This window comes from Perissodus microlepis, chromosome 5 (genome assembly GCF_051167445.1).
Source record: "Perissodus microlepis isolate ML-2025 ecotype Zambia chromosome 5, ASM5116744v1, whole genome shotgun sequence".
Classification (NCBI taxonomy): Eukaryota; Metazoa; Chordata; class Actinopteri; order Cichliformes; family Cichlidae; genus Perissodus; species Perissodus microlepis.
Window position 1 is genome coordinate 32551699 of NC_140465.1, and position 27756 is coordinate 32579454.

General features: G+C 37.3%; 1 protein-coding gene across 2 annotated transcripts; it reads left to right on the forward strand.

The window, feature by feature from the left end:
• Nucleotides 1-10817: 10817 nt before the first annotated feature.
• On the forward strand, nucleotides 10818-27457 carry LOC146387662 (suppressor of tumorigenicity 7 protein-like). 2 transcript variants are annotated; one of them, XM_084929435.1, is made up of 15 exons: nucleotides 10818-10997; nucleotides 11350-11432; nucleotides 11814-11973; nucleotides 12060-12114; nucleotides 12311-12426; nucleotides 12570-12675; nucleotides 13182-13270; nucleotides 13647-13747; nucleotides 13869-13983; nucleotides 14111-14183; nucleotides 14265-14367; nucleotides 22483-22633; nucleotides 23106-23198; nucleotides 23299-23438; nucleotides 25730-27457. In XM_084929435.1, the coding sequence occupies exons 1-15, from the start codon at nucleotides 10829-10831 to the stop codon at nucleotides 25823-25825; spliced, it is 1650 nt and encodes a 549-aa protein (XP_084785561.1). In that variant the 5' UTR covers nucleotides 10818-10828; the 3' UTR covers nucleotides 25826-27457. The 2 variants fall into 2 exon arrangements, with proteins under 2 accessions (XP_084785561.1, XP_084785563.1); XM_084929437.1 differs by having other exon boundaries at nucleotides 12597-12675.
• The last annotated feature ends 299 nt before the right edge of the window (nucleotides 27458-27756 follow it).

Below are 27756 nucleotides of genomic sequence, written 5' to 3' on the forward strand. Positions count from 1 at the left end.
ATGCTGGATTTGTTATTTGTCAAAGAGGGCACTGTGAACTATCTCCAAACATCTCAGCTGTGGTCTCTTCTGTCTAAAGGACATTGTTCCAGATGTGTTGTAGTTTGTTCAGATTTAGCGTTGCAGACCGCAATGCTGCCATGTTTATTTTTAAGCAAAGAGGTTTTCTCCTGGCAATCCTTAAAAACAATCCATACCCATTTAGTCTTTTTTTCTACCTTCCTAACTTTGACCTTTAACATGCTAACTGAGGCCTGTGGAGTCTGAGATGTAGGCCTTAGATGTTTTGCAATTTCTTTGGGCATTGCATGGCCTGAACTTAGGGTGCATTTGATGGGATGTTCACTCCCAGGAAGGCTGTGCTAATACACTCCTGAATACTCCTGACCAACAAAGTGCCAAAACATTTGCTTTTATAGAGGCGCTCACACTATACTGATGATCATTTAATCCTGTGTTTACAATTAGCAGCATCTGGCTGCTACTTACTCTTTTAATTCCTGTGGAAGCAGTAAGTGTGTACTTAGTTTTTTACAAGAATTGCATAGAACCCTGTGAAAACTTTATTTTTCACATCACTAAAATTCTCCCAGACACTTTTTTGAAGTGTTTTTTTTTTTCTAAAGCTTCACTGTGAAGAACCACTTTCAGTTCCAGTTTGCACATTTGTTATGTATACAAAATGTCAGTCAGTTTGGCAGTGGTACTAGGTTCCAGATTTGAGTTTGGAGTTTTGGTGTTAGGTTGACACATTTGGAAGTTGTATCTTTAGTAGCATTATTCCAAAATTTCTCTCACTATGACAGTATCTGCTGCACCATACACAGATCTTTTTTTTTCCCAACTTCAGTCAAGTGCACTTCATTTATAAAAACTTTTAGGCTTTTAGAAAGATGAAAACATCCCGTAACATTTTACTGCAAATAATATTGTCACAGTACTTTATAATAAAAGTAAATCTCTAAAATCTTCTAAAGGTTAGTCAGTTCTGAAATTCCTAACACAGAAAAGGGTTTTAAGTGAACAGCATTATGCATTTAGAAAGAATATCTACGCTAGATCACCACTTGTCTGTTATATTGAATACTACAGTAGGAGACCTTTGAAAAATCTGCATATACATAAATAAGCTGTGTTCTTTAATGCGTCTCTGTGTTAAGAATGTCCTTTCGTAATATAAATCTTCAACATATTGCATAGATCTCTCAGCCACAGCCAGTGGTCTTCATTCACTTTCAAACACATCTGCCTTTGGTATGAATATGGCTGTCAGTCCCATGAAGACCATCACAATAGAACACACTCATTATTGTTGTATTGCATTGTGCTTCAGCATCAAGCGAATACCACCCTTGACTAATTTTCTGTTTGTATCAAGAAACAAAAGCTCTTCGAATCTCCCCATGGGCTCTGGAGTGGCTTTACTGCACATTAAACTAATTACCTTTTGCATGATTAATTGGACCAATTAGAATTAGTAGAGGAAGAAGATGATTCTTGGCAAGGTGCGAAACATTAATTAGTCATAAAAAACGTTTATTAGTGTTCAAATTTAATCTAGCAGAACACAATGGGATTAGGAGAAAAAGACAGTTAATAAGTAGCGTGTTCAATCACTCTTAGCTGCAGATGAAATAATGAATGTCACTGCTTACGCTGCGCTCGCTCAAACACGCACACACAGACAACCTCCGTCTCTTACCAAAGCTATTGTACTGTTGGAAAACACCCATCTTCATCCGTCATACAAAGTGGCAGTTGTAACACAAACATTCCCACTCTGATTGATGAGTCAAGACCATACAAGCGACTTATACACAGTAATCCTGTATAAGATTTATGGCCTGAAGATGATCCATTAGAAAAAAAAGAAAAAAGAAAAGAAATTTGCAATAAAAGAATCAACAACAGTACCAACAGTTGCAGCACCAGCAACTAATGGCGATTTAGCTGTGGCAGCATTTATAATGGTATATGGCATATGTAATAACAGCATTGCGTGACAGTACTTCACATACTATGTAAACCATGGGAAATGACAGCTGCAGGGCAGTTGTTTATGCTGATGAGAAAACAAGCAGGTACGTTATGGGCAGTGAGGAGCGTGTGGGTGTTTCCTCACATTTTGCACACTGATGCAATAAAATAACATAGAGTGGCTTCACATCGAGCAACACCTTGGCCTGTAAAAAAATCTGCAGGCACGCATGTATAAATAGTTGTTCAGGGCTGATCACAGCACCATATCACTCTGTTGCAGATCAAGGCTTGCGACTATATTTTCGACGTAGCTCAAAAAATGCTTTTTAATCTCGTGTATGTTTTTCTTTCTAACATCCCCCAATTCTTTCTCTCTCTCTGATTTAAGAGTTGCAAGCTTGTTGCTTTGTTCCAGGGGAAACACCCCAATAAGCAAGCCCAATGAAAAACTGAGAGTTAGAGGCGAATTGTGAAACTTAGAAAAATCACACTTCAGTAAACACGGTATAACAGTTTCAGTATTGTGGATGTTTGGTGGCTTAAACCCAAATATATCAACAGGTTTTTTTTGCCACTTTTCTACTATATGGCAGAGGAAATATTTTCCCACACTGACAGGTTTTGATGATATTTGGCTTGCAGATTTACAGTATGTAACGGAAAACCTGTGTGTGCAATGCTATATGTTTAAACATATTGCATCTGCAAAGGTTTTGCAATTTACAGTAAATCTATACCTTGAAGCTTCCCTTTCACAAGAGCGCAGAAAGAACTGACATCTCCTAATTTTAAGTGTGAAGCAATTTGCTCCATCAAGCTCATTCAAAGATGAAGTTAATAATGCTGTTTAAAGTTCACTCAAATTTTCAGATAAAGTGAAAAACACAATTATTAGCATATCAGCACAGTTTCAGAGTAAGAGGGTGAGCATTCTTCAGACATCATGAAGCTGTCATGAAGGTGGCTTTCTGTTCATATTTTATTATGTTATACTGTACTTTTTATATCAGTATACATCCAGGCATTAATTACTATTCAAGGCAAAGATTATTGTGTGTTTTAATATGCATCTGTTCGTTTTTACTGATGCTTAACATAATGAAGTTAATATTCTATTCAATCATCATTAGCGAGGGAGCGGCCTTATGTGTTTCCGTTATTTATTTCCGTTGTAGTGCTGTATGAGGTTGTTGCAGCTAATGCAAGCTGGAGCCCATCCCAGCTGACTTTGGCAGGGGAACACCCTGAACAGGTCAACTATCTGTCATTTGGTCTTGCCTTTCTTCAGTTAATGTTATAGAAGCATGAAATATGTTTAGTGCACGTACAGTTTATTCTCTGAATGGAAAAAAGCATATAATACTCCTTACATTCCTGACTCATTTCTGCAAATTTATGGGTTTGTTTTTTCTAAATCACTGCGTAAAAAAATAAACACTGGCATATGTGGACAACTATCTAATTGGGAGCCTTCAGCAAATTTTATCTAGATGATCAAATCATATTCAAACCAAGTATTGATTGTATAGAAATCTGATTTAAAATCTCCTCCTTTCTCTGTATTTTATGACTTATATGAAAGTCCTTTGAGCACAAGTGATGTAGAAGAGCAATAATGTCCAGCACTAATTTAATACCTTATTACCATAAGCCTGGTGCAATGCATGCATAATAAATTGTTGTATCTTTTACGCAGCTCAGGCATATGGTTGGGAGACCGGATTCTCTTCAAACTGCACCAAATTTGCATGATAGGATGTGAGAGTTGGATGGATTTGGGGATTATATGAAACACAGCTTCCATTTCCAGTTCATTGTACTAAGGAGAGGTATCACATTTACACAGATGGCAAAGAATTCAGAAATGCACAGCTTCTGTGAACCACAAAGTGTGCACTTCAAACTTCAAACACAGAATCTATGGATTTGTTTTTTTTTCTTGAACAGGAATATGTTCTCTATCATTTGTATTTTTTAATGGGCTGCAACTTTATGAAGCTCAATTTATCTGATAAGTATTGTCAGCAGTCGTGACCAGAGATTACATTATATTGGAGGTTCTAGAGACCATTCTAGGACAATTGCAATGTTCATTATGATCAGGTCTTTCTAGGGGTTTGTCCAGACATAAAATTAAAACTAACTGGCAATACACTGACAGTTCTCATTCATATACTTGCACTACTGGCTAATAAGAGACATCTTAGTTAAAAAAAACAAACACAAAAATGTGTTGTTACTTTATGGCAAACATCTTAAGAAGGAACGCTTTTCATTGTGGTCTGCACATGTCAATTGCCAGCAGGCAGGAGAAGAAAAAAACAAAACACAATAAGTTCACACACACTTCACAAAGATTTTATCGCTGAACTTAAAGAGCGTGATCTTTACTGTGCCCCAGATTTTAATTTCAAGTAAAAAAGACTCCCACAAATATGAAAGGCAACCACTCTCCCTCCTGCTGTCTTTCTGAATCTGGTTGTTCCTGACGCCCGATTTACGCTTCGACCACAAATACCAGTGGCCAGGTAATGCTGATTTGTAGTGACGTCAGGAACAGGGGAATAGCCGTGTTAATCAGCAGTCTTTTTTCCCGTGACACTAACTTGTCTCATTTTGCTCTAAAGGTCAAGCACACAGTAGTGGAACTAGCTGTGGTTCAATTTGGTATTTTGTTTTCCGCCAGTATTGTAATGCTTTTTTTCTCATGTCCACTGGGCTGGAAATGGAGTGTCAGAGAAGATTGGGGTTTAATGTAACTATAGCAACTTAACTTAAGCTCATATAGCTCTAGATATAATTTGAAAATATTATTAGCAATCCAATAATTCCTGTCTTCCTTCTTCTTTGTTTCTAGAATAGAGGAGTTATTGCAGCCCACAGACAATGTCACATTAATTGGCACTTTAATAAAGGTCAGCCCAGTATAATACAACAATGTAATGATAGCTTGAATCCAAAGTTCATTTCACATTTTGGACTGTTAGCCTTAAAATTTTATTTTAAAGAGCAGGGTCAAAACAACAAAAATAATACCATCACTTTAAGACATCTCTTTTAAAACTTTATTTGAATTATTTGACTCAGTTCAAGCGCACATTTTATTCCATGTCCTGCACCTGAGTTTAGTCTTCAGATTTGGTAAAGTGCTGTCTTGTGATCTGGGATGATGTACTGCTAATAAATTTGGCAAACGGATCAAAAATCCAAACAAAGACAAGATAAAGTTCAGAAATATATATACAGAACTGGAGCAACTGGTCATGCTTGTTAAACAGAGGTCGTTAGTTAATGACATTCGTAAATTTGGATTATTCAAAACTTTTTTTTTCTTTTTGGATTGGGGGGGTGGTGAGGGGGGTGTTCACTTCAGTTTCCATATTGCTGTTTCATTTCAGTTCCCTTCTGCTTGCCACGTGCAACCGGGCAGTGCACATCTCTCTTAAATTTACTGTCACTACTGCCCACACACATCTACCAAAATTACAGAATTCCAAATTTTGCATAAGCTTTGTACAAAAAATGGTGTAGAACCCCTGAAAACTAAAGAACTGTGGCTGTTTTTAAATCACATCAAGCAAATCTGAATATTAAAACCACATTTCTATATTCAAGGGCTGATTTTCTCTTCCTTCCTTTTACCACGGAGACTGAACATGCAAGTATTGTGTGCACCAGCTGAGAGTGCCTCTTTCTCTATCTGTGTCACTTTGTTTCATGTTTTATAATTATATACTGCAAGGTCAATCTAAAGCACAAAGCTCTCTAAAATTAGCTTGTTTGTGAGTCATCTTTGAAACCATCCCATAAAGGTTGCATGATTCTCAAAGGATGTAGCTGCAATCGAGGCCTGTTGGCTATGGTGGAGGACTTAAACCACAGAGACCCAAGTGCTGTCTTGTTCTTTCACATGCTTTCAGTCAAACCTCACCAGGTTGTGTTTTCAATGAAATGGTGATTTGTAATGAAGGTTTGCTAGTCAGAGACCTAATATAACCATCATCCTTTGGTACTTTTTTATGTCTACTAAATTATACATAAACACAAATAAATATCCCTTTTAACAAAGCTAATGGCATAGCTCTTTGCATGGCATTATTATTGTATCACACGGCTGGTGGTCTTGACTAAAATATCTTCACAACTATTCAGTGGTTTGCTTTGACATTTATACGCATGCTTGGTCTTGCAGGCGATGACTTTTAATGCCTTTTGTTCTGACTTTTCGTCTTATGCCACAATGACATTTGTGGTTTTGAGTGTCATTACAGAGTAACAAGACCGTTGGACTGATTACCATGAAATTTCATGTGTATCCCTTAAAGTCAAATTGCAATCAAAAAATGTCGATTCCTTAATTATTAACATTTGGCAATTATTGGAGCAAAAATGTAAATTCTCCATTGTTTTGGTTAAAAGACATGCAATACGTTACTAGCATAACTGGGCTGTGTTTCTGTACTAACATGGCTGACTACCACCCAAAACATCAGCATGCTAGCAATGCACATTGCACTGCACTTCTTAGCATTTAGCATGGAGTACTACACACTAACCACCATTGGTCTATATTTTTCTGATTTTTATGGTTGCTTATTTCTTTTGCCCATATGTAGCTTACAGAAACATTACTAAGTTCAGCAAAGTGTAACCACTATTGTGATATGATTCATATTTAAATCTGGTAAGCAATCTTGCTGGATTTGTATGGTGTTATCAAAATGGTTTCAACATTACAGTTGTGTGTAACGTCTACAGAGTCATCACAAAGGTCTCTTTTTAAATTTTGCTATCAGAACGTTTTACATTAACACAGTGACCAATAACACAGCATAATTCAATATGGGTAAAAATGTATGTATTATGTTTTGCTTTTGATTTGTGTATTTCTGCTTTGCTTTGTCATGGACTGCAGCTTTCATTACTGGCCCATATCTACTTTCTCAACACTGACAAATCTCCTTTTGACAGAAAATACTGGAAACAAAAGAAAGAATGTCAACACTTTTCTAGCAACTTACGATGATACAGTATCAGACATGTATTTTCACGATACAAACACAAACACAAACAACCTTGTTAATATGAATAAGGCTCTGTTTGTGCAGCTTTATTCTTTGGTGCAAAACCGTGCTATTACTTTGTTTGCTTGTTTGTTTTTCATAATGTAGCACATGTTTCTTCAGATATTTTACAGTATTTACTCTCAATTGCTGCAGTTTTATCTGTGCACCTTGCCTTTGATTTTACTAAAAATGAACACCCTGACTGCATAAATGTAGTCGCTATGTATTATTCATTTCTGCCTCTTCCATTTGAACTTACAGTTGGCCAGAGTTGTAGGCTATACGCTGGATGAGAACGTGCTGCACTCATGCTGTTACTGCATGCTTTATGTTTTCATTTCCATGCTGCTTGTGCTTTATGTTTTGTAGGCTTTATTTGACTTTGAAGCAAACAATTAAAACTTCACAACACAGATTAATTGGATTCCTTTGTATTAAAAAGAGCGAGCAGTAACATATACTAAACATAAAAAAGGATTAAAAAGGATCATTCTACTAAAAAGAGGCCACATTAGGTTAATCAAAAGCCCTACAGTACATGGCATGCATCTTCCCTGCTGCAGCTTGATTGGTAGGTATTCACTTGCCCTCATATATTTACAAAGTAACATTGTGAAATGCAGCTCAGTGGCCTCCAAGCCTGTCATGGAGGAAGTCATTTTTCTGCGGCACCATTGCCTTCAGATGTGGTCAAACTGCATGGTCTCCTGATGCAAAAAAAAGAACAGACATTTTCAGAAAATGAAGTGTTTTGAGAGAAATGAGTGAGGGAGGGAGAGTCCCTTAATGGAGACAAGTAATGTAAACTCACAGAGAGAAAGCAGAGTGGGAGACAAGAACCAGTTTCACAAAGTTTGAAGTTTCCATCAGGAGGGACCACCAAATGCAGACTTGACAGATGATCAGTCAAAGAGCTTGTACATTTACAGCGCATGACAGTATGCAAAGGCTTTTTTTTTACTCACTCTATCACTCATATACCCGATATGTCTTCATTTGTTTTAACAGCAAGCTTCATGAACAATCTGATCGAGAGAATGCCAGGTATTTTTAAGTCCTAAAGAGCAGCCTCTTAACTAATAATGAGAGTGAGAAATGCAGTGCATTTAAGTGAAAACCTCAATTAATTATGTATGATTAGAAGACTCTTAAAAGCTTTGGGCAGAGAAAAGAAAGAAAGTACATAAACAGAACACGAAGTCCAGAATGGCTGGATGGATACCAGATGTGAAATTGTAAATGAACCTTAAGTATACAGGTGACTGCAGAATGATGAGAGATATTGCTTCTGCATGGCTGGACACTGAACTGTGCACAGGTTATGCTACCTCAGTACCAAGGTAGTAAGGACACAAAAACTGGATTGCAATTTTTGAGTCAGTGTTTGTGTTTTATATTTCGAGTTTACTATACAAGTTGTTTTTCCCTAAAATCAATATTTTATTTGAGCATTTCAAATTAATTACTTTGTGCATTTTTGTGACAATTCTGAAATGATCCTTGTTCTGATAACGCAACTACATGTAAGACATGACATTATACATATTCTCCTGTTGATATCTATTAAAAGTGCATCAGTGTAACTGCACTGTTTTATGCTGTCTTGGAGGCTACATGCATGTCTAATCAGCGAATGACTCACTGAGACGAGGTTATTTGGAAATATCATTTCATCTGAAAATACATTCAGACATGTAGGTCATACTATCCACTCCAGATAACTTCTGCAAGCCTGTCTTGCTCCTCTTCCCTTCCTCTTAGTCTCTTTTTCATTTCCCCCTCTATTTCTCCCTGTCAGTAGCATCATGCATGTTTTCACCTCTAAAGTGATTGTACCTGATTTATATGACAGGCCTTTAACCCTGCGTGTTCTTGTCCATCAGCATCAGGCAGAAAAACACCCAAGGGCATGTGTGAGTAGGACCAAATCTGGTTCTCTGCCATTCAGTACCTGTAACCTCCAACTAGAATGAACTCCAACAAATCGCATTTATTCCTGCCCGGTTAGGAGATGTGAATCAATCACGCAAGGTGGGAAGGGGTGCTGAAAGTATGTATCCAAAAATATATTTCTTTCTTGTACCAGTAATCTCTTTGAGTTATGTATTTTTGTCCGTATGCATTTTGGTTATGTAAATGAATAGGATACTAACTGACAGTGACTGTCAGCATTTGAATCCAACTCTTCACCAGAAATAAGGAGTGCAAAAATGGTTGGAAACTAATTTACAGAATATATTAGGTGAAAGAGATGAAAGCGAACACCTTCATGCAGGACGACATGAATTTCTAAAACATTGTAGTGAAACCAGAGACTGAAAGGAGCCCAGCAAAACGGAACATTGTCTCCACCTGCAGTACAATGATGGAAACAAAAGTCAATGGGTTGGTGGTGTAATAGCCCCACTTGCTGACCACGAATAGGAACAGACAGTATGGGCAGGGAAATTAACTGGGGAATGATTGCCTGCAGTTTTGCTACATTTAATGGCCAAGATAATTATCGTCAGCAAATATTCATAACAGCTTAAGCACCGTATCTACCAAGAAAGTGGTTTATTAAGGTCTACAGGAGTTTTATTAACAAAATAACTGCTAAGCATAGCTCCATAAAATAATATTTAATGGCCTCATTATTAGTTAGCAAAAGAAATCATCATTACAATAGCCCATTGCTTTTACAATCTGAGTAAAATAAACAAATACTTATGTAAATGTTTGTTAGCTAAAGCTCTAGTAGTTATGTAATGTATCCTTTTTGTTTATCCATAGTTTTACCTCTAGTAAGGAAGCTGGTTTAGTTTGTGTGTGTGTCATTCTCTCTGTAACTATAAAGCCTTATAACTATGATTTTTTGGAAGTGTGGTGTGCATTGCCCACATACAGAACTCATAAGCTATATTAACATTTGACCTCTGACCTTCCCTTCAAGGTTAATTGATTGATCTGAAAGTGATAAAACTATGTTTCTTACTGCTATTGACTGTATTGACAACATAGGTAATGATATTTGGGGATTCTAAATATCGCATTACTAATCACATTGCTTTCTGTGTATAGTTAGTTAAAAATATACTGTAGTAGCTTTTGCAATCAGAATTACGATTATGAGAATTGCGAGTGCATTCAGATCATATCTATCTAAAAAAAAAAAAAAAAAAAAAAAAAGACAATGACAATGACAATAAATACTTATCTATCTATAATTCTGTTTGCTAACGCTGCCAGACAAGACAAGATAAAAAAAATTGTTTTTCAAAAGCTGAAAATATTTGTATCCAGTTATTTACAAATCAATACCACCTGCTCCTACATAATGTTTGTGTAATCAAAGTACACATATGTCATACTACCCTTATCTGATTTTTACTGCACTATAGACTTCTTCGAGTACATTTAAAAAGAACCAAAACATATTTTTTTAATGAATATATACAAAATACAACACTTTTCTCTAACAGTTAAATACTGGCCAGAGTGAGCTGAGGTGAGGTTTGCGCTCTTGAAGTGCTTATTAATAGTTTCAGTATTTTGGTATTTAAAATATAAAGCTGTTTATAGTAAGTATTAATAAATTCAGTCGCAAGACGTTTGTATGCAAAGTATACGTTCTAATAGTGATAATAGTTTAAATAGTTTAAATAGCGTGTATATGTGTGGAAAAAAATACATACACGTTTTTCTGTAGCCTCGGGAAACATTTTTCTTGCAACGATTTCAAAGTAGAAGTCTTGTTGCTCCGTAGTCACGTGACTCCTCTGTTTACAGACATCCGGAGAAACATGGAGGACAGCACTGGCAGTAATCCCCAGTCTCCCGGATTCACAGAGAAACTGAAGTCTTGGCTCTCTTGGTCATGGACTTATGTGTGCTTCCTTTGGTTCGGGATGGTGCTGATAATGATATACGTCCTGTGGAGTCCGCTGAAACTGCAGGAAACTCTTACCTCAGGTGAATTAAGGCAGATGCTAGCTAGCTATTGTTAGCCTACGGGTGTATAGCTTTAGCGAAAGCTGTTGGTTTGACAGCTCGCTGTCTGAGTTATCGAGACACGAACAGTGGCGACTGTCTGGTTAAAAGTAAAGCTTCTATTTAAATATTAATTGGCAGACACATTTTGCATTTTCTCCTACCGTAGATCACACTGAATGTAGTCGAAATTAAGTAGTTGATGATTTGTGTTACCAAGTTTGCTACTGTGAGCTAAATGTCACCTGGTAAAGACCATCGAAGTTGAGTATTTTCCAGGTTTTTATTAAAACTACTGTTGGGCGTAAGTGTCTCCTTTATTTTCTTCTTTCAGCTTCAGTGTTTTTAAACACACTGACACCCAAATTTTACGTGGCTCTCACTGGAACCTCCTCTCTTATCTCTGGACTCATCCTTGTGAGTTAATTTCTTTATCACCATAAATTACGTTTTAACCGTAACACATTTTAATACATTCAGTTGTAACGTATGTTTTGGTTTAGAGTGCATTATGCTATATGATACAGATGGCAATAATTCTTTTCAGATGTTTTAAAAAATATATATATATAATTTTTCATTCCTTCTTATGTTCAGAAGGAACCAAAAAAAATCATCATAAACCCTTTAATTATTATTATTATTATTTTTAGCTTTTTAAGTGTTTTAGCTCTTCATCACTCTCAATTTAAAGATTCATTTAGCACAAAATCAGCGACAAATACAAATACAAATGTTCAGGCTGTATAATGGCACATATTAATAAAAGCATATTAACCGTTTATGTTTTTATTACAGATATTTGAATGGTGGTATTTTCGTAAATATGGGACTTCGTTTATTGAACAAGTATCGGTGAGCCACCTGCGTCCTTTGCTGGGTGGAGTGGAAAGCAGCTCCACAACTGGTCTGTTCTCATCAGTTAATGGAGACGCAGAGCCTAGGCCCAGTGTTTCAGGTAAAAAAATGTATATACATGATGCAGCTGATCATAGCATTATTATTCATATTTATGTAAACAGTAACAACAACCTCTTTTTGTAGAGTGCAAGGTCTGGCGAAATCCTTTGAATCTTTTTAGAGGAGCTGAATATAACAGGTATGTGTTTGTTTAAGAAACACTTTTTTTTCTGTTAAATAACCTTTTAAAATGAGTAATTCATAATATCAGAATTTTTCTAAAGATTTGTAATGATTTAAACCTAATTTTTATCTTTAGTGCAGAAGTATTATTTTTTCATTTGATTCACTGAACCATAAAATGGAAGCTATTATTTTTACTCTGTGTACTACAGGTACACCTGGGTGACTGGGAAGGAACCCTTAACATATTATGATATGAACCTATCTGCTCAAGATCATCAGACCTTCTTCACAGGTGACACTCAGCAGTTAAGGCCAGAGGATGCTGGTGAGTTATACAAAGATGAGGAAAATTGCTCAAATCTATGCAATCAATGCATACATGCAATACATGCCAGAAATTCCTTTTTTTATGATGTGAAGCACTATGGGTTTGTATACCAGTACCATAAACTCACATCTATATTGCAGTAAGCCTAGATGATCATCTTCTTACAGTGATGCAGAAGGCCTGGAGAGAGAGAAATCCTCAAGCCAGGATCAGAGCAGCTTATCAGGCCATAGAGATCAACCACCAGTGAGTTCTGCTCGTACACAGTGAACCTCTCCATACATATTTCTAGACACCTTGCACCTCAAAATGCTCAGTGTTAGGCTTCATTAAAGTGAGACTGTATTACAGTTATATTGCCTTCACATTAATGAGAAAAAGAAAGTGAAAGTGTTTTTTTTTTCTTTTTTGAGGTTGGTGCTGCTGTTTAGAATCTTAAATTTAGAGTACTTAGAGTTTAGAGTACAAGTAAATTCAGACAGCTTTATATGATACTTGTAATAATTAAATAATCTGAAGAGTCTTTATTGTGCTGACTTTTGTTTAAATGCATTAATATATTTCAATTATAATGTGTATATACAGTATATTAGCGTCTTTAAGGGTGCTACCATTCTCAAGTTTTGTCTTTGTTATGACATCATCTCCTATTTTTTATTTGTGAGTAAATATAAATATTTTCTTGTGCACTATAAAAAACAGCTTGGATTGCTATTTATAAATACATTAATTTCTTGTGTACATTTGTGTAGATGTGCTGCAGCCTATGTGCTTCTAGCAGAGGAAGAAGCAACAACTATCACAGAAGCCGAACGCCTTTTTAAAAAAGCTCTAAGTATTGGTAAGGATGGTTTTTAATGCAGTACAATAAAGTACTCTAGGGCATAGTAGTACAAAGAAAGCTCAGTAGATGAAGAGTAACTCAACACTGTATATTAATCCTGCTTGTGCTGCATGCCCTTACCCACGTTGTGCAGTTTAGTACTTCAGTATGGACCTCTCAATATGCCACAGATAGATATAATACAGCAAAGTGTATTATTTATTTACACTCCCTCTCATGATGGAAGAATTACAGCTCCAAGATAATATGAGTGCTCTACATTGGACCACAAAATGTAGCGTGATATTCATATACAATACAGTTTAATTTGTTTTGTTTTTTAAACTCATGGTTATTTTGCTTTGCAGTGAAATTTTTTCTCTTTGCAATACAGCAGGAAAAGATATCAACCTACTAGTATATATTAAACGCAGATTGGCAATGTGTGCACGCAAGTTGGGGCGAATTAAAGAAGCAGTAAAAATGATGAGAGATGTGAGTATCACCTTGAAACATGTTTACTGCTTTATTGTTTTGTCACAGAAAGTATGTTACTAAGTCGACATGTTTACTGTACCTAAAACTGTGAACCTTAATATGTTTTATCTCTTTACAGTTAATGAAGGAGTTCCCATTGTTGGGAATGTTAAATATACACGAAAACCTCCTTGAGGCTCTTCTAGAGCTTCAGGCATATGCTGATGTGCAAGCAGTCCTTGCAAAATATGACGGTAAGACTAAACTCAACAAATATTTAATTACTTTTGAATATCAACATACCATGATTTTGCACAAAGTAGGTCAGTCATTTGAGTTGCATGCCCAGTTACATAAACACAACTTCTGCTTCTACTTTAGACATCAGTTTGCCAAAATCAGCTACTATATGCTATACATCTGCGCTGCTGAAAGCACGGGCTGTCTCAGATAAGTAAGTTATCTTTTCTGTTAGCTTCAGTTGTTGTATGTGATTGCCCTAACTTTGTCACGAATGTGAGATGTGATTTCTTAGGTTTTCACCAGAGGCAGCATCCAGGCGGGGACTAAGCACAGCAGAGATGAATGCTGTGGAGGCCATACACAGAGCCGTTGAGTTCAATCCCCACGTGCCAAAGGTCAGTCATTTATCTGACAGCAAACATAGGTCTTCATCCTGAATGAAAACATACATTAGTGACCAGATGATCTTTAAACCAGGCTGTCAAACACAAAGCCCGGGGCCAGAATTGCCCCACCAGAGACTCCATTCCAACCCACTGGACGGCTTTGGAAAATCTGAAGGAGGGCATAGATTTTGCATTTTTAACTGTTTTGGGTTTTTTTGCATTTGTTTTACATTTCCGGCTTTTATTGGATAGTTTAGACAGGACAGGAATTTGGGTAGAAAGAGAGGGGGAAGACACTCAGCAAAGGGTCGCAGGTATGACTCAAACCTGGGCCGCTGCCGTGCGGCATGTGGTCGCCTGCTCACCTACTGAGATAAAGTGGTGCCCACTTTTCACTGTATTTTCATTGGTTTTACAGCTTTTCTGCTGATGAAGATCGCCACCCTAATTAGATAAACAATAACACCTAAAACAAAACATTTCTTGTATGTTTTTTTTTTCAACTCTCTTTCACAATCTACTATGGAAATTTCTTTGGATCGGGTTGGGGGGGTATGTTAAATATTGTAATTTTAGACATTTTTGGTGCTGATAGAGTTCTCTGTACTACAGCAACATTTCTTATCATATATAAAAACTGAGAAGTACTGTTAAAATAATAATAAGGGTCTTTACACTGAGAAAACGTTTGTTTTTGAACAAACGGTCTTGTGTCATTGTAACACTGTCAGTTCACGCCCTTCATCCGTGTGCCACAAGTGGTTTGGTGGATTGTTTTTTTTTTCTTCTTCTTATTGGATGGATAGTTCTGTTTATCCATCACGTTTTACTGGACACAACATCATTTGGAATTGGAAGTATGAGTATGAAGTATGAGGTGATGAAAGTCAAAAGTCACTCTAACCTCACAAAAAATGTTTTTTGGTCACTCAAGAATGCGCTTTCTATTGCAAAATTTCACCATTGCCTTATGTAGATGAAAATGATGAAAAACTGGCATTTTAGAGGCTAAAGGTCAAAGGACAGCCTCACTGTGACACCTTAATATTCTGAAAAAACAGCTTTTCAGCTAATGAACTAAAGAGGAAATTCTGACCAGATTTCACAATTGAATGGATACTCAGTTTGTGATACTAGTGTTTGTTGCCCAGGTATTAAATTATTTCAGAGTCTTGAGTTCATATATTACATGAGTCTGCACAGACATGGACGTAAACTGCAACTTTACCTGTAAGGGGAGGCATACAAACAAAAGGCAGAAATTTAGCTTGACGTTACTTTCAATTTCACTCCCTCTATCTAGTCTAATCACGCAATACTTACATGGCTGCCATTCGTAAAAGTCCCATTCAGGGCAAACAGGAAAAGCAGACAGTAAAGTAAACAGTCAGTCAATCAAAAGTGAGTTATTTTGACTGTAATAGGTGGTGCAACTACAGCAGCTTTCATTCCATTCGTTCTGTGCTGCTGGCTCACCAGGAGATGTCAGTAAAGGTTATTTTCTCACTGGTAGTGTCATCTCTAGATCGTGGATTTTATCCACATTTAAAATTCTTCTACAGTATACAATTCACTTTGATTGTTATATGCTGATCAAATTTGTATACATTGTATAATAACTACAGCAATAATAAAGATATATAAATATTAATATAATAACAATCAAAGTAATATTTATATATCTTTATTATTGTTGTAGTTATTATACAATGTATACAAATTTGATCAGCATATTTCATTTTTTTAAGTCAGAACACTATTTTTGGTATCAAGTCTCTATTGTTTTTACCAGTGTTTTAGTGCACAGAATATTTTTTAACTTGGTGATCAGTTGGTCATATTATCACAGCTCTGTCTACAGCTGGACCAGGAGAATATGGGACTCTAGCTGCATATCTCTTTTCACATCAGTTCCCACAGGTTTAGATGTCACACGTCCACATGCACACAGATTGATACACAACCAGATGCAGCAGAGTTTTGTCCCAGTTCAGCCTTTGTAGTGTGGTGTTATTTCATTTCACAGACTCCTATTCTGAGAGAGAGAAAGAGAAGCTGTGTGTTTGCATGCATGGAGGGGGAAACATCAGCCAGCACTTTGATCCAGCCTTTGATTTTAAAGTGAGGGCCCTCATCTTCAATATCTCTCCAACTGCTCCCTTCCCATTCTGCCCAGAGGCAGCCGTCCTCTTTCCTCTCATCACATACCCTCATCCTGTTTCTTATCCTCTCGTGTTCCCTTATCCCCTCATCCCTTGTTTGAGCCAAACAGACAGTCTGAATATCACACTGCCAACTTTGTCAAAATGACTTCTTTGAATTTAGGTGAATGGCTAAATGACATTATGAAATTTTAACACACCTTTCATGGAGGATTATTGGACAGCTCGTCTTTCAGCATTTGACTGTGGAATCTGGTGCATACTCAGTGCTCTCATAGCAGAGCACTGAGTATGGAAATGCAACAGTAGGGAAGGAGGGGGTGTTGCTTTGTGTTGTCTGGCATGTCTAAGAGATGAGTGCACCTGCGACTCCTTTGGCCTCTTTAAATGGGCGGGCTTGTTGTCACCAAAAGCAGATTTGGTGCATGAGGCTCAAAAAAAAAAAAAAGAACATCTGAGTTTAGTTTCCTCAGCTGTAGGACTACTGTTGCTTTGGCAAAGTTTCTAATACAAGAACTATACAGGCCAGATCACGCCATCGTGTTTCCATCAGCTGATGAAAACGTCAGAACTTTTTCAAAGACAAAGTCTCAAAACAATCAACATCTGCCCATTTGAACTGAAAGTGATTTTATGGTTATCAGAGTCATTTCTCATTTTTTATAGTAATTGGTTTCAGTACAGATTTAATGTCCTACCAAAGCATCTACACATTTCAGATAAACTTCAGACAACATTAAACGCACTAAAAAAAGAAGCAATAAACTAAAGCATGTACGTGAGACCACAGAAGATGCATTATAGTTGGCTTGATAAGAGAAGGGGAGTATGTTTTTGTTACTGTAAAGACTCCAGAACAGATAGTATTGCACTCAACCGGTGCAAGCAGAGTAGAGGGGCTTTGGCTGTTGTGATCCAAAGTTTAGAGAAATCATTGGGCAAAAGAATAAGTAACCAATTTCTTCCCACATAAGAAAAAAAAATAACAGCAACACCTGAGGTGAGCACAGGATACATCATAAGCCCCCAGCAGCTGAGTGATGTGTTAAACCTCAAGTAGTAGCAGCAAACCAAACTAATTCATAGTTTACAGTCATGCTTGTGACTTTGTGAGGCTACAATTGATTAAGGGTGCCAGCCATAAATTCTTTTTTCCAGAGCACTGGAAAACAATTAATGGCAGTAGGTGAAGAATTAAGTAAGTATAGTATAACAACTTGTGCTTTGAGGACTTAAAATATATTTGTGTAGGTCTTGATATAGCATACTTTAGTATTTCTCACTGCAGCCAAAAGGTCATCATCCTAGGTTGATAGATGAGATCACCACCATTGCAGTCCTTTGGATTTTCAAGCTACTTCTCAAAAACAAATGTAATAAACATTGAACTACTGGCACTCCTCGAAGAAGTCAAAGTCAGCAGAATTTATTCTCTGTATAATGAGAAGATGTGCCAAACGTTATGATCATGCTTTCATTTCAGTCCAAACTGACTTTAGTCAGACTGTCGTTACCATCCGTACAGTCAAACAATAAAAACAGTGCAGTAGCCTGTGGTACACACACAGATTTGGAATACTGAAGGAGCATTGTTGGGCCAAGCATTAAGTGGCGAGTGTGTTATCAAGCATGCCAAGCAGATTATATATGAATATAATACTAGGCTACATCACATGAGTTCATTCAGACTGCTTAAAAGGCTATGCACACACAAAAATCTACATATACAGACACACACACACACACTTCATTTGCACAGCTGGTTCAGTGCTCTCGCTCAGCCCCTTCTCCTCACCAGCTTTTCATCCATCTAATTTCCTCCTCTTCTCTTTTGCTCCCTTCTATTTTCTTCTCCTCCTCATCTTCTTGTCCTCTTCTATTTATCCTCCACTCATTTCTACATCTGCCTGTCCATTCCAGTTATCCTCTCTAGCAGCCAGTGGTTAAGAAACTGACAGTTTCCCAGATGCTTGGATAACTGATCAAATGTCCCTGCTTGCTAAATCTGCTTTACATTTATTTTTACTACCATTTTTGCTAACATGCATTCAATCTGAAGCGCTCAAAGCGACCCAGGCCTATTTACTTTGCTAGTTTACCCCACTTTAAATGGCAGTTTTTTATCTCACCCAATTCTCAATGACATTCTCTCCTCTAGATTGCCTGTCAAGGCTCAGAAAACCAGAGTTTTTTCTTAGTGTATCACTGAAATTGGCTGTTTGGTTTGTAAATTGAGACGGAATAGGAGCATTTGAGTTTGTTCCGAATTAAGATGGACGAGGTTTCGTCCAGATGACAAAAATGGGGTTGTTACAGGAATTGGACTGTGGCTTAAGTTTCGCCCACTTGGGGACAAATATAAGTTCCCTTACCTGTGGCACAAGATGAAGTGGCTAGTGTCAATGTTTGTTAAAATTATATATTTTACATTTTTTTAAAAAAACTTTAAACTTTTCTTTGTGTTTTTCCATTGTTCATATGTTTGGCCAAAAATTATAAACAACTACAGGGTTGATGGCAATGTTGCCTCTGTGCTCCATTGTGTGCGGCAAAGTGCCGCAGATTAGAATCAAAAGGAAGCTTATGAGTTATGCTCTGAGCTTATGACTGCCCAGGGATGAAAGGAGAACACATGAAATTCAATCCCTTCATCAAAGAGGCGACGGGGAGTGCAGAGGAAGGCTGCAGAACAGGGAGGTGGGGTTGTGACTGAGGTGTCACCAGTTCTAATGCCATGGCATGCAAGGAAGGACAGCTGAGCAGCCAGCCACTCTAAATGGTTAGTCTTAAAACATAGAAACACCCAGACATATGTGTACCATGTACTGTCCACTCATTATTAACAACAGAGATAAAAATGCATGCGAAAATATTCAGGTTTTACTAAAAAATATGTGTAGATACAGTGGTGCTTGAAAGTTTGTGAATCCTTTAGAATTGTCCTAATTTCTGGACGAATATCGACCAACATATCATCAGATTTTCTCGGAATACCTAAAAGTACTTGCGGTTAACCCAGTTAAAAAATTAGACAGAAATATTTACAAGGAACATGATCATTAAAAGTTTGTGAATCTTTACTATAGCAACATTACGAGGTACTGTGGGATGTTGGTGGTGTTTCTTACATGAACTGCTTGCTTTAGATCCTTCCAGCACGATTATTAGTCAGGATTTTGACTTAACTCTTCTAAAACCCCACCTTTGTTTTTCTTTACTGTTCTTTTGTAGAAGAACATCTATGCTTATGTCATTGTATTGCTGCATGAGCCGCTTTTCCTTAAAAGTTCACCTTTAGGATTATTGATGCCACCTACACCTAAAGAAAATTGAATGCCTGTCCTCAATTAATACATTTTAAGTATAATATCCCTGTATATTTTATAGGGTTCTTAGTGTCTGATTTTTTTTATAAAATCAGCTGATGTTTTAAGCTCAAATATATTGAAATACAGGAAATAATAATAATTGAAAAAACAACCTCTGTTTTACTGAATGAACGACTTGGCTTGCTTGCTGATAAATGGTCTGAATTAAAGCTTGCTTCCATACTCACTAAGTTCTTTCTTCTACTTTATGCTATCCTTTGTTGTGTTGCATAAAATTAATGTGAATTATTATAGCAGTTAGGGAGGTTTTATAATCCACCACAATAAACCAGTGATAGGTTTCGTCTGTGGTGGTCGAGCTGGCTAGCTGCCTCTCCTCTGAGAGGGAATAGAACATGGTGAAATGTTTGTTCTGAGAATAAAGGAAGGAAGAAGATGAAGACAGTCAAGTGCCTTGGCTGAACCGAGTAGAGCTGATGTAAGTAAGTCAGACAGGATAAGTGAGAAGGGCAAACAAGCACCTTCTGGTTGTCTCTTGGCTGCCGATTGCTGTTACAGAAAATGTCAGGATGGACGGAGAAAAACTGCAGTACAGTCCACTAAAATCCTGTGAAATACAGATGATTACTTAAGTGTTGCTTTATGATGGTAACCTGCTTAATTGAGCCTTTATCCGTGAAGCTGAGAGGTATGAGAGATGAGAAGGACAGAGGTAACATAGGTGTAAATTTGCAAGTTTTTTTGTACAGCTATGTATAGGTGTCTAAAAATAACATGTGATGAAAAATGTAAGAATCTACATGTCAACTGAGAAAGAGAGAAAATGATGTGCAGCTACAGGCAGTAGGAAAAATGGGTGACACAGGTAGCAGTTATAGGGCCTGGAACATATGTAAAGACAAATTGGAGAAAGACAATGATGAGCCTTGGTAGTAAGTGATTATGGGGATGGGGGTAGGGGACAGGGTCAGGGATGGTGAAGCTGCATGGTCTGACTGGCTAGATGGATGGATGACTGAACCTGTGACCATGGAAGGGATTAGACAGGATTAGCTGTGGGGTAACCTTCCCAAAGTGTCAGTTTGAGATCCAAAGCACTGCAAAGCTGGCCGCTCGGGAATCCAGCCCAGGGGGCCCCAGCACTGCACTTGGATTTTGTTTAAAACAGACCCCTGCCACACTGGGCACCACAGAGATGAAATGCATAGATTGTCACATTCATCGGCGTCAATAGGTTTACATTAAGGACTTCTATGCTGACCTTTAAAAACAGTTATTGCCCCCCCCCAAAAAAAAAAGCTCTACACAATATATTGATGTATATACTCTAAAAGCTAGATTTCTTCTATTTCAGAGTGAGAGAGGAAGTTCTATAGGTTGTAACTCTGGGATTTGTCAGCTCAGTGAACCAACTGACTCACTGGGACAAACCTATGCAGTAGGCCAAGAGAATAGGAGCAAGTTGGGCATGTTACACATTCATGGAATGATATTACTGTACTGTAACAATAACACACATACACTGACTCACGTATATAGAGAGAGTGAGACCTTTGGAAAACTTTTCCCTTCCACCTTGAACAATTGCAAAATGAGGTTCTAGATAAATACCTCACATGTACAGAATATGATTACATTCCACAAGGAGTTAGCCTGGGGGATTTGCACAATAGAGCAAAAAGTACTAATTGAGAAATGAGGAGAAAATATGAATGACAGCATTGAAGCTGCATGAAGTTATTTGGGACCACAAGGAATCTTTTTTAAACCCAAACACTCATCAGTACAGTTGAGTCAGCTGATCTCTAATAATGGATATGGGCACGTGGGTTTGTGGGCACTGGATAAGATTTTGGTTACTTTAATTTTCCTGGTTTCTGTTTCCAATAGTTGTACTTTTGAGCAGACTTTGGTTGCATGTTGTTAACAGTCCATTTGTCCAAATGCAATCTCAGAACCATCAGCTTACATCTAAGGTGCGTCATAAATCTGCTGTGTCTGCTGTCATAGACATATGTGCCGGCTGCATCGAAAGTCCCAAAATGTTGTCCAATGTCCACAGTGCCTTCCTCAGACAACACCCAGACTGTGATTCAGTAAACAGTTGTCTGCTGATTTGTCAAATTGTCATGCAATTTCAGGTCATTATCTTACCATCTATCAGAATAGAAATTGTTTTAACTGCTTTATTATTCTTGCTCTTATTCAAAAATATACTGAAAGAAGTCGGTAACTGAACAAATTCAGGATGTTTTTTTGCTCAGAATGGTCTTTTATGAGCCTGACTATGTGCAGTTAGTCCCCATAGAAGAAAAGAAGTGTCAGTCTTACATTGTGGATCAGAAATCTATGCAATTTATTGTCATTTAAAGCTATTTGAAAAACACGTTTTCATTCGTTATGCCTGAGTAAATCCTAATGTAAAAAAAAGGTGGAAATCTGAATCACTGACTAAACATAATGTGCAATGTGCTCGTTTGAGTTCATGTTGTTTGTGCAACTGATCACAGTATGACAATAAATTAAAACTAAACAGTACAGCTGAGTGAAGGATGAGAAATGAAGATATAAAGGTACCAAAAAGACCAGATACTGAACAGAAGTCCTGTATTTTTTCCACTTCCTATTTGTAGTACTTATTAGAGATGAAGAGCTTGATCCTGCCTCCAGAGCACATCTTGAAGAGGGGTGACAGTGAGGCAGTAGCATACGCTTTCTTCCATCTGCAGCACTGGAAGAGGGCAGAAGGAGCCTTAAACCTACTACACTGCACCTGGGAGGGCAGTATGTACCTTTCTTTTTATGGTTAATTTTTCAGATATAAATGTTTTAGGTTCTCATTTTCTCTTTCTCTTTCTTTCATGTTAGTAAGCTGTCACCCAACCTAGCCTGTACTGAAAACACTATACTAGAAAAGCTATTTCTCTTTTTGGTTTTGAACCTACAGCCTTGCAGGTGTAAAGCTTTACTAGTCAGCTGCCCTGTCTTTTTTTTTTTTTTTTTTTATCATTGTGTCATAAGTCATGTATCCACAGTACACCCACAAATACGCATTACTATAAGTGGATGAGATCATCACAAGAAGAATATTATTGTTATATTTTATCCGGATGTCAGTATCTTGTATCCAACTTAAATGGTTTACCGAAAATTGCTCCGTATTTGTGTTTTAAATAGCTGCACTTAAGCATAGTTTGTGGTGTGTTATTCATCCAGATTTAATGTCCTGCATTTCCCCTTCGACTGTATTCTGCAGCTTTCCGAATAATTCCCTACCCACTGGAGAAGGGTCATCTCTTTTACCCGTACCCAGGATGCACAGAAACAGCAGATAGGGAACTACTGCCCTGTAAGTACATTAAATCTACTCAAAACCTCGTCTCTTTAAAACAAAAGTTCATCTGCCCTGCTTGTGATACTGTTTCTCTTTTTGTCTCGATTTTCTCCAGCTTTCCACGAGGTGTCTGTGTACCCAAAGAAAGAGCTTCCCTTCTTCATCCTCTTCACAGCAGGCCTTTGCTCTTTCACTGCCATGCTGGCCATGCTCACACATCAGTTTCCTGAACTAATGGGTGTCTTTGCCAAAGCAGTAAGTGGTATTGCTTGACTTCCCAGTTTCATCTCAAACACGTTCGGTTTGAATTTATAGATTTCTTATCACTGAAATTTTTATTTTATCATGAGTTGGACTCAGATTTCAGGGTTATTGGCTGACCAGTTTTAGCTTTGACCATTGGGTCTCATTTTTTTAATGGATGTTATTGGTAACCCGAACCTCTAAGTTCCTTTGGTAATTGCTGCCTTCTATCACTGTCAGTAACACTGGAGGCTCATGGGAGTCGAAGGCTTGTAAAGTCAGTGTTTATGATAACAAGTTACAGTCTAACTTTAGCTATCAGTGGGAAGAGCTGAATAATACAAGTTTAAAGCCACAGCAAACATGCAGCCTTAAAGGTTAGAACGTATGGATGCTTGCACTGCTTCATTTTGTGTTTGTGTATTATAGAAGTGTTGTGTTATGTATTTTAGCCAGTTTGGCAAACTTCTTACTTTGGCTAATCTTTTGTTTATGGTCAGCCTGTTTATTAGGGCCTTTTAGTCTTGAAGCGTGTCTCTGAGAACATCTAGTTCTGTTCCTTTTGTTATGGGAAAGATTGGGTGCAGATTGGACTTTTACAGCCAGTCCAGCTAGTCTGGTTTGTGTAATGTTCAGATGTTCAGATAGAGTGCATGAAAACCAATGAGGGAGGAACACAGAGGTACTCATGCCTTCTGAGGAAAAACAGATTTCTATGAATCTGCTGCTCTTAAAAGCAGGAAAACGCGGCGGATTTTGGTGGTCGTGACAGTCCGCGTGTTTTTCTTACCTGTGGATCGCCCACTTTTACTAATTGGATTTTAAGTGTATCAAACACACTTTTAGCACGACCTCATATTGTAATATTTCAGAGGACATCTAACTATTATTATTAGCTAGCATTTAAATTATATGCAAATATCATATAACATTTTTACTAGATCTAAATTGCATCATAACGTAATTCTTTGTGGCATAGATTCAACAAGGTGCCTGAAACATTCCTCAGAGATTGTGGTCCGTGATGAGATGATAAGATCTCACAGTTTTTGCAGATTTGTTGGCTGCACATTCGTGATCTGATTCTCAACTACATCCCAAAGGTGCTCTACTGGACTGAGATCCGGTGACTGTGGAGGCTATTTTAGTACTGAGACCTCACTGTGATATTAAAGTTTGACATGATTTGAGTTTTGTGAAATAGCGCATTAAGCTGCTGGAAGCAGCCATCGGAAGATGGATAACCTGTGGTCATAAAGAGAAGGACGTGGTCAGTGTACATTTAGTAGCCCTGGTTCAAATCCACCCTGAGCCATTTAATGCATACCTTCCCTCTGTTCTCTCTCCTCAGCTTTCTGTCTTCTCACTACTGTCCTATAACAATAAAGGTTCAAAGCTGCCACCAAAAAATATACTTAAAAGAGGTTATTATTTCTGCAGTCTTATCTCTATATTATAATAAATTCTGATTGTAGCTTTTTATTATCGTTTGCCTTTTGTTGTTATTGCTCAAATCATACTATCAAAGGTTATTAATAATCTTTTATTTACTTTTTATGGGTAAGTCTGCAGCTTTTCCCAGCGGCAATAAATACTGTAGTTTATTTACTTTTTTTCATTTTTTCACTTGAAGATGGTGAAGCTGTAAGAGTGACTGTTGTTGATACTGCTGTCCGAAAGTGTCTCTCATAAATCACGGATAATATAAAGTTTATAGAGAGACTGCTTAAATGTAGTGATCCATCTGTGATCTTTCCACGAATGCAGTTTGTAAAATGATCAATCTTGGATGATGCTGCTTTCTTGAGGAAATGTACAAATATGTTCAGCCTTTGGCTCTGACTGCACCAAACTGTAAGCTGTGTTTTGCATTTGCAGCGCTGAATGACTTCAGCTTGATTTATAGGGAGAAAAAAAGCTAAGCAGTCAACTGTACATCCCAGCATATAAAAGTCAGGCTTGTGGAGAATTCTTATATAATTTTCTTTTCTTTTCTTTTTATGTTAGGTTGCCATTTTAAAAGGGGTGAGCTAGAGGACAGTAGTTTCTATTTACTTTATTTAAATCTGTGTACTTTTCTCACTGTGTGTAACAGCAGTACTTTGTAATCTTTTCTAAATGAGGCTTATTGTACCTCAAAGTGTATATATAAAGAAAACACATAATACATTTTTTAAAGTTTTGAAGTCCACTGTTAAATGGACTTCAAAAAGATATGTTATGAAGTAGTAATATTAATTTGAAATGGAAGAAATTTCACAAACCACTGACCGGAAGTCAATTCTGCCTTTTCTTACTTTCAGTTCTTCAGCACACTCTTTGCACCCCTGGGTTTCTTCGCAGACAAGATGGAAAGCTTCATGCCGTCCAGTTTTTGGCACCAGCTGACTCGGATCTGACCCCGTCTAACACAGACACAATGCAATACACACACACACACACCAATACCACTCCAAACCCTTGAACAAAAAGTGTTTTCTCTCCTGTCTTCAGCATTACTGCCCACTTGCTGCATTGTTACTGATTACCGTATGTTGGCTGAAGTTGTATCAACACAGTAATACTACTTCTAAGATGCTCTCCCACACTCTTCCAATAGTCAGTTTTTCCAAGAACACATTTGGTGAATACCATTTGCAACAGTTTCATAGGGTCATTCACTTTTGTTAGCATGGGGAAATCCAGCATTTTTCAATAATCCAGAATGCCTCGGTGACAGGAGCTCCTGAGTAAACTCAGATTAAAAAAAAGAAAAATTAAAATTTGGTTTTGCCTGTGTATGGAAGAAAAAATGTGTACATAAAGGGTCTCCTGCCCATTTGCAAACAAAACATATTCTTTTTCTTTGTGTAATCAAAAAGATGCCATTTCAGTGGGCTATATCGACCCTCACATACATCTAGCAGGGCAGATTTAAACGTCTGAGGCCTCCTAAAACAGAGGCAGGATTTATAACCTCAGAGGGACTGCAGTGTATACAGTGCCTGTGCAGTTCAACTATTGTCGCTAAGGCTGAATATCTCAGCACTACATCTCCGGGGTAACCACTGCATCATCAAAATGTAAATAGGATCATCAGCGGTCAGCAATCATACTTAAAATCACACAGCATAGGCAATTTAACATATTTAATAACAAAAATTAAAATAATTCTAAATATGCTGTGTAAGGTCAACTTGGGGCAATAACCCTCACGATCTATCATTAGGCAAACAAGTTGGTCACTTCAACTGCCTGCTGATGTGCGTTTAGAGTGGGCAGAATTTCCTTTTCCTTACTTTACTAAAATTTTGATGACTGTCTGAATTGGTATAATTAAGCTAATGTTTTCTTCTGTGAAAGGTTGTTTTTTTGTATTAAATTAAATATGCTCTATTAGAGCTATACATTGAAAGATTTTATTGAAACATAACAACAGGAAACAAATGTACCTGTTTTTAATTCATAGAAAACATATACAGGTAATATAGAAAGTTTTAAAAACCACAGATTTACTTAAATAATTTTCTTAAATCTCAGGTATCAGTTTTTTCTCAGATATCCTGACATCACGGTGACAGCTTTCCACCTTACGTGAAAGAAAATGTTATAATAATTTTAAAAAGTGCCTTTTAGATCATTACATAGCTAAACTACTGTGTAGTGATTAAAAGCCTGTTTGGTATTTATTACACCTGCAGTATGATAGACTCAGTTTGGGAAAAAATGCTTAAAGGGTCATTTTTATAGAAATGTTATATGGAATCAGTATAACAATGAAAAACAAAAGCAAAAAAAGGGCATGCTGGTTATTATGCAAGGGAACACACAAACACATCATTCAGACCTACTCCAAACTCTGACTACTTAGACTGCATTCTGTGTTTTACCTTGATCTTAAGTATTTGTCTATTTAAATGTGTGACACACAAAGGCTCTTTAGTGTGCAGCTGAAATTTAACAGTATGCTGAAGACAGGAGGATCTGTGAACAACTGTAACTACGCGTGGATGAGTTTGAAAGCAAAACAAAATAAATTAGTCTTTCATTGACCTTTCTGTGCTTTTGTCATATTTCTGATTTGAGTTTGTTGCAAAAGGCCCCAGATTTACCCTGTTAAAGGCAAAGTCGGTGTTTCCTATAAGCAAGCTTTATTTTTTGATGATTTGTTGAAAAAGGCTTACAGAGGCACGGCCAATGGCTCAGCTGATAAAATGAGACATAAATGCGGTCCTTTGCACAGCTGATGTCATTTTCCTCCATCTTTTTAAATCTCTAGTGTCTTATTGAAAGACACTTACTCTGGCATCCAGCTACTGCTATATATAGCCAAGAGCCATTTTGCGCAGCA

Bases quoted from the DNA above. Each gene is read 5' to 3' on its own strand.
- LOC146387662 (XM_084929435.1), top strand. From the start codon at position 10,829: ATGGAGGACAGCACTGGCAGTAATCCCCAGTCTCCCGGATTCACAGAG. The intron at 11,433-11,813 runs GTGAGTTAATTT...TTTTTATTACAG, and splicing joins TTATCTCTGGACTCATCCTT to ATATTTGAATGGTGGTATTT. The intron at 12,115-12,310 runs GTATGTGTTTGT...TGTGTACTACAG, and splicing joins AGAGGAGCTGAATATAACAG to GTACACCTGGGTGACTGGGA.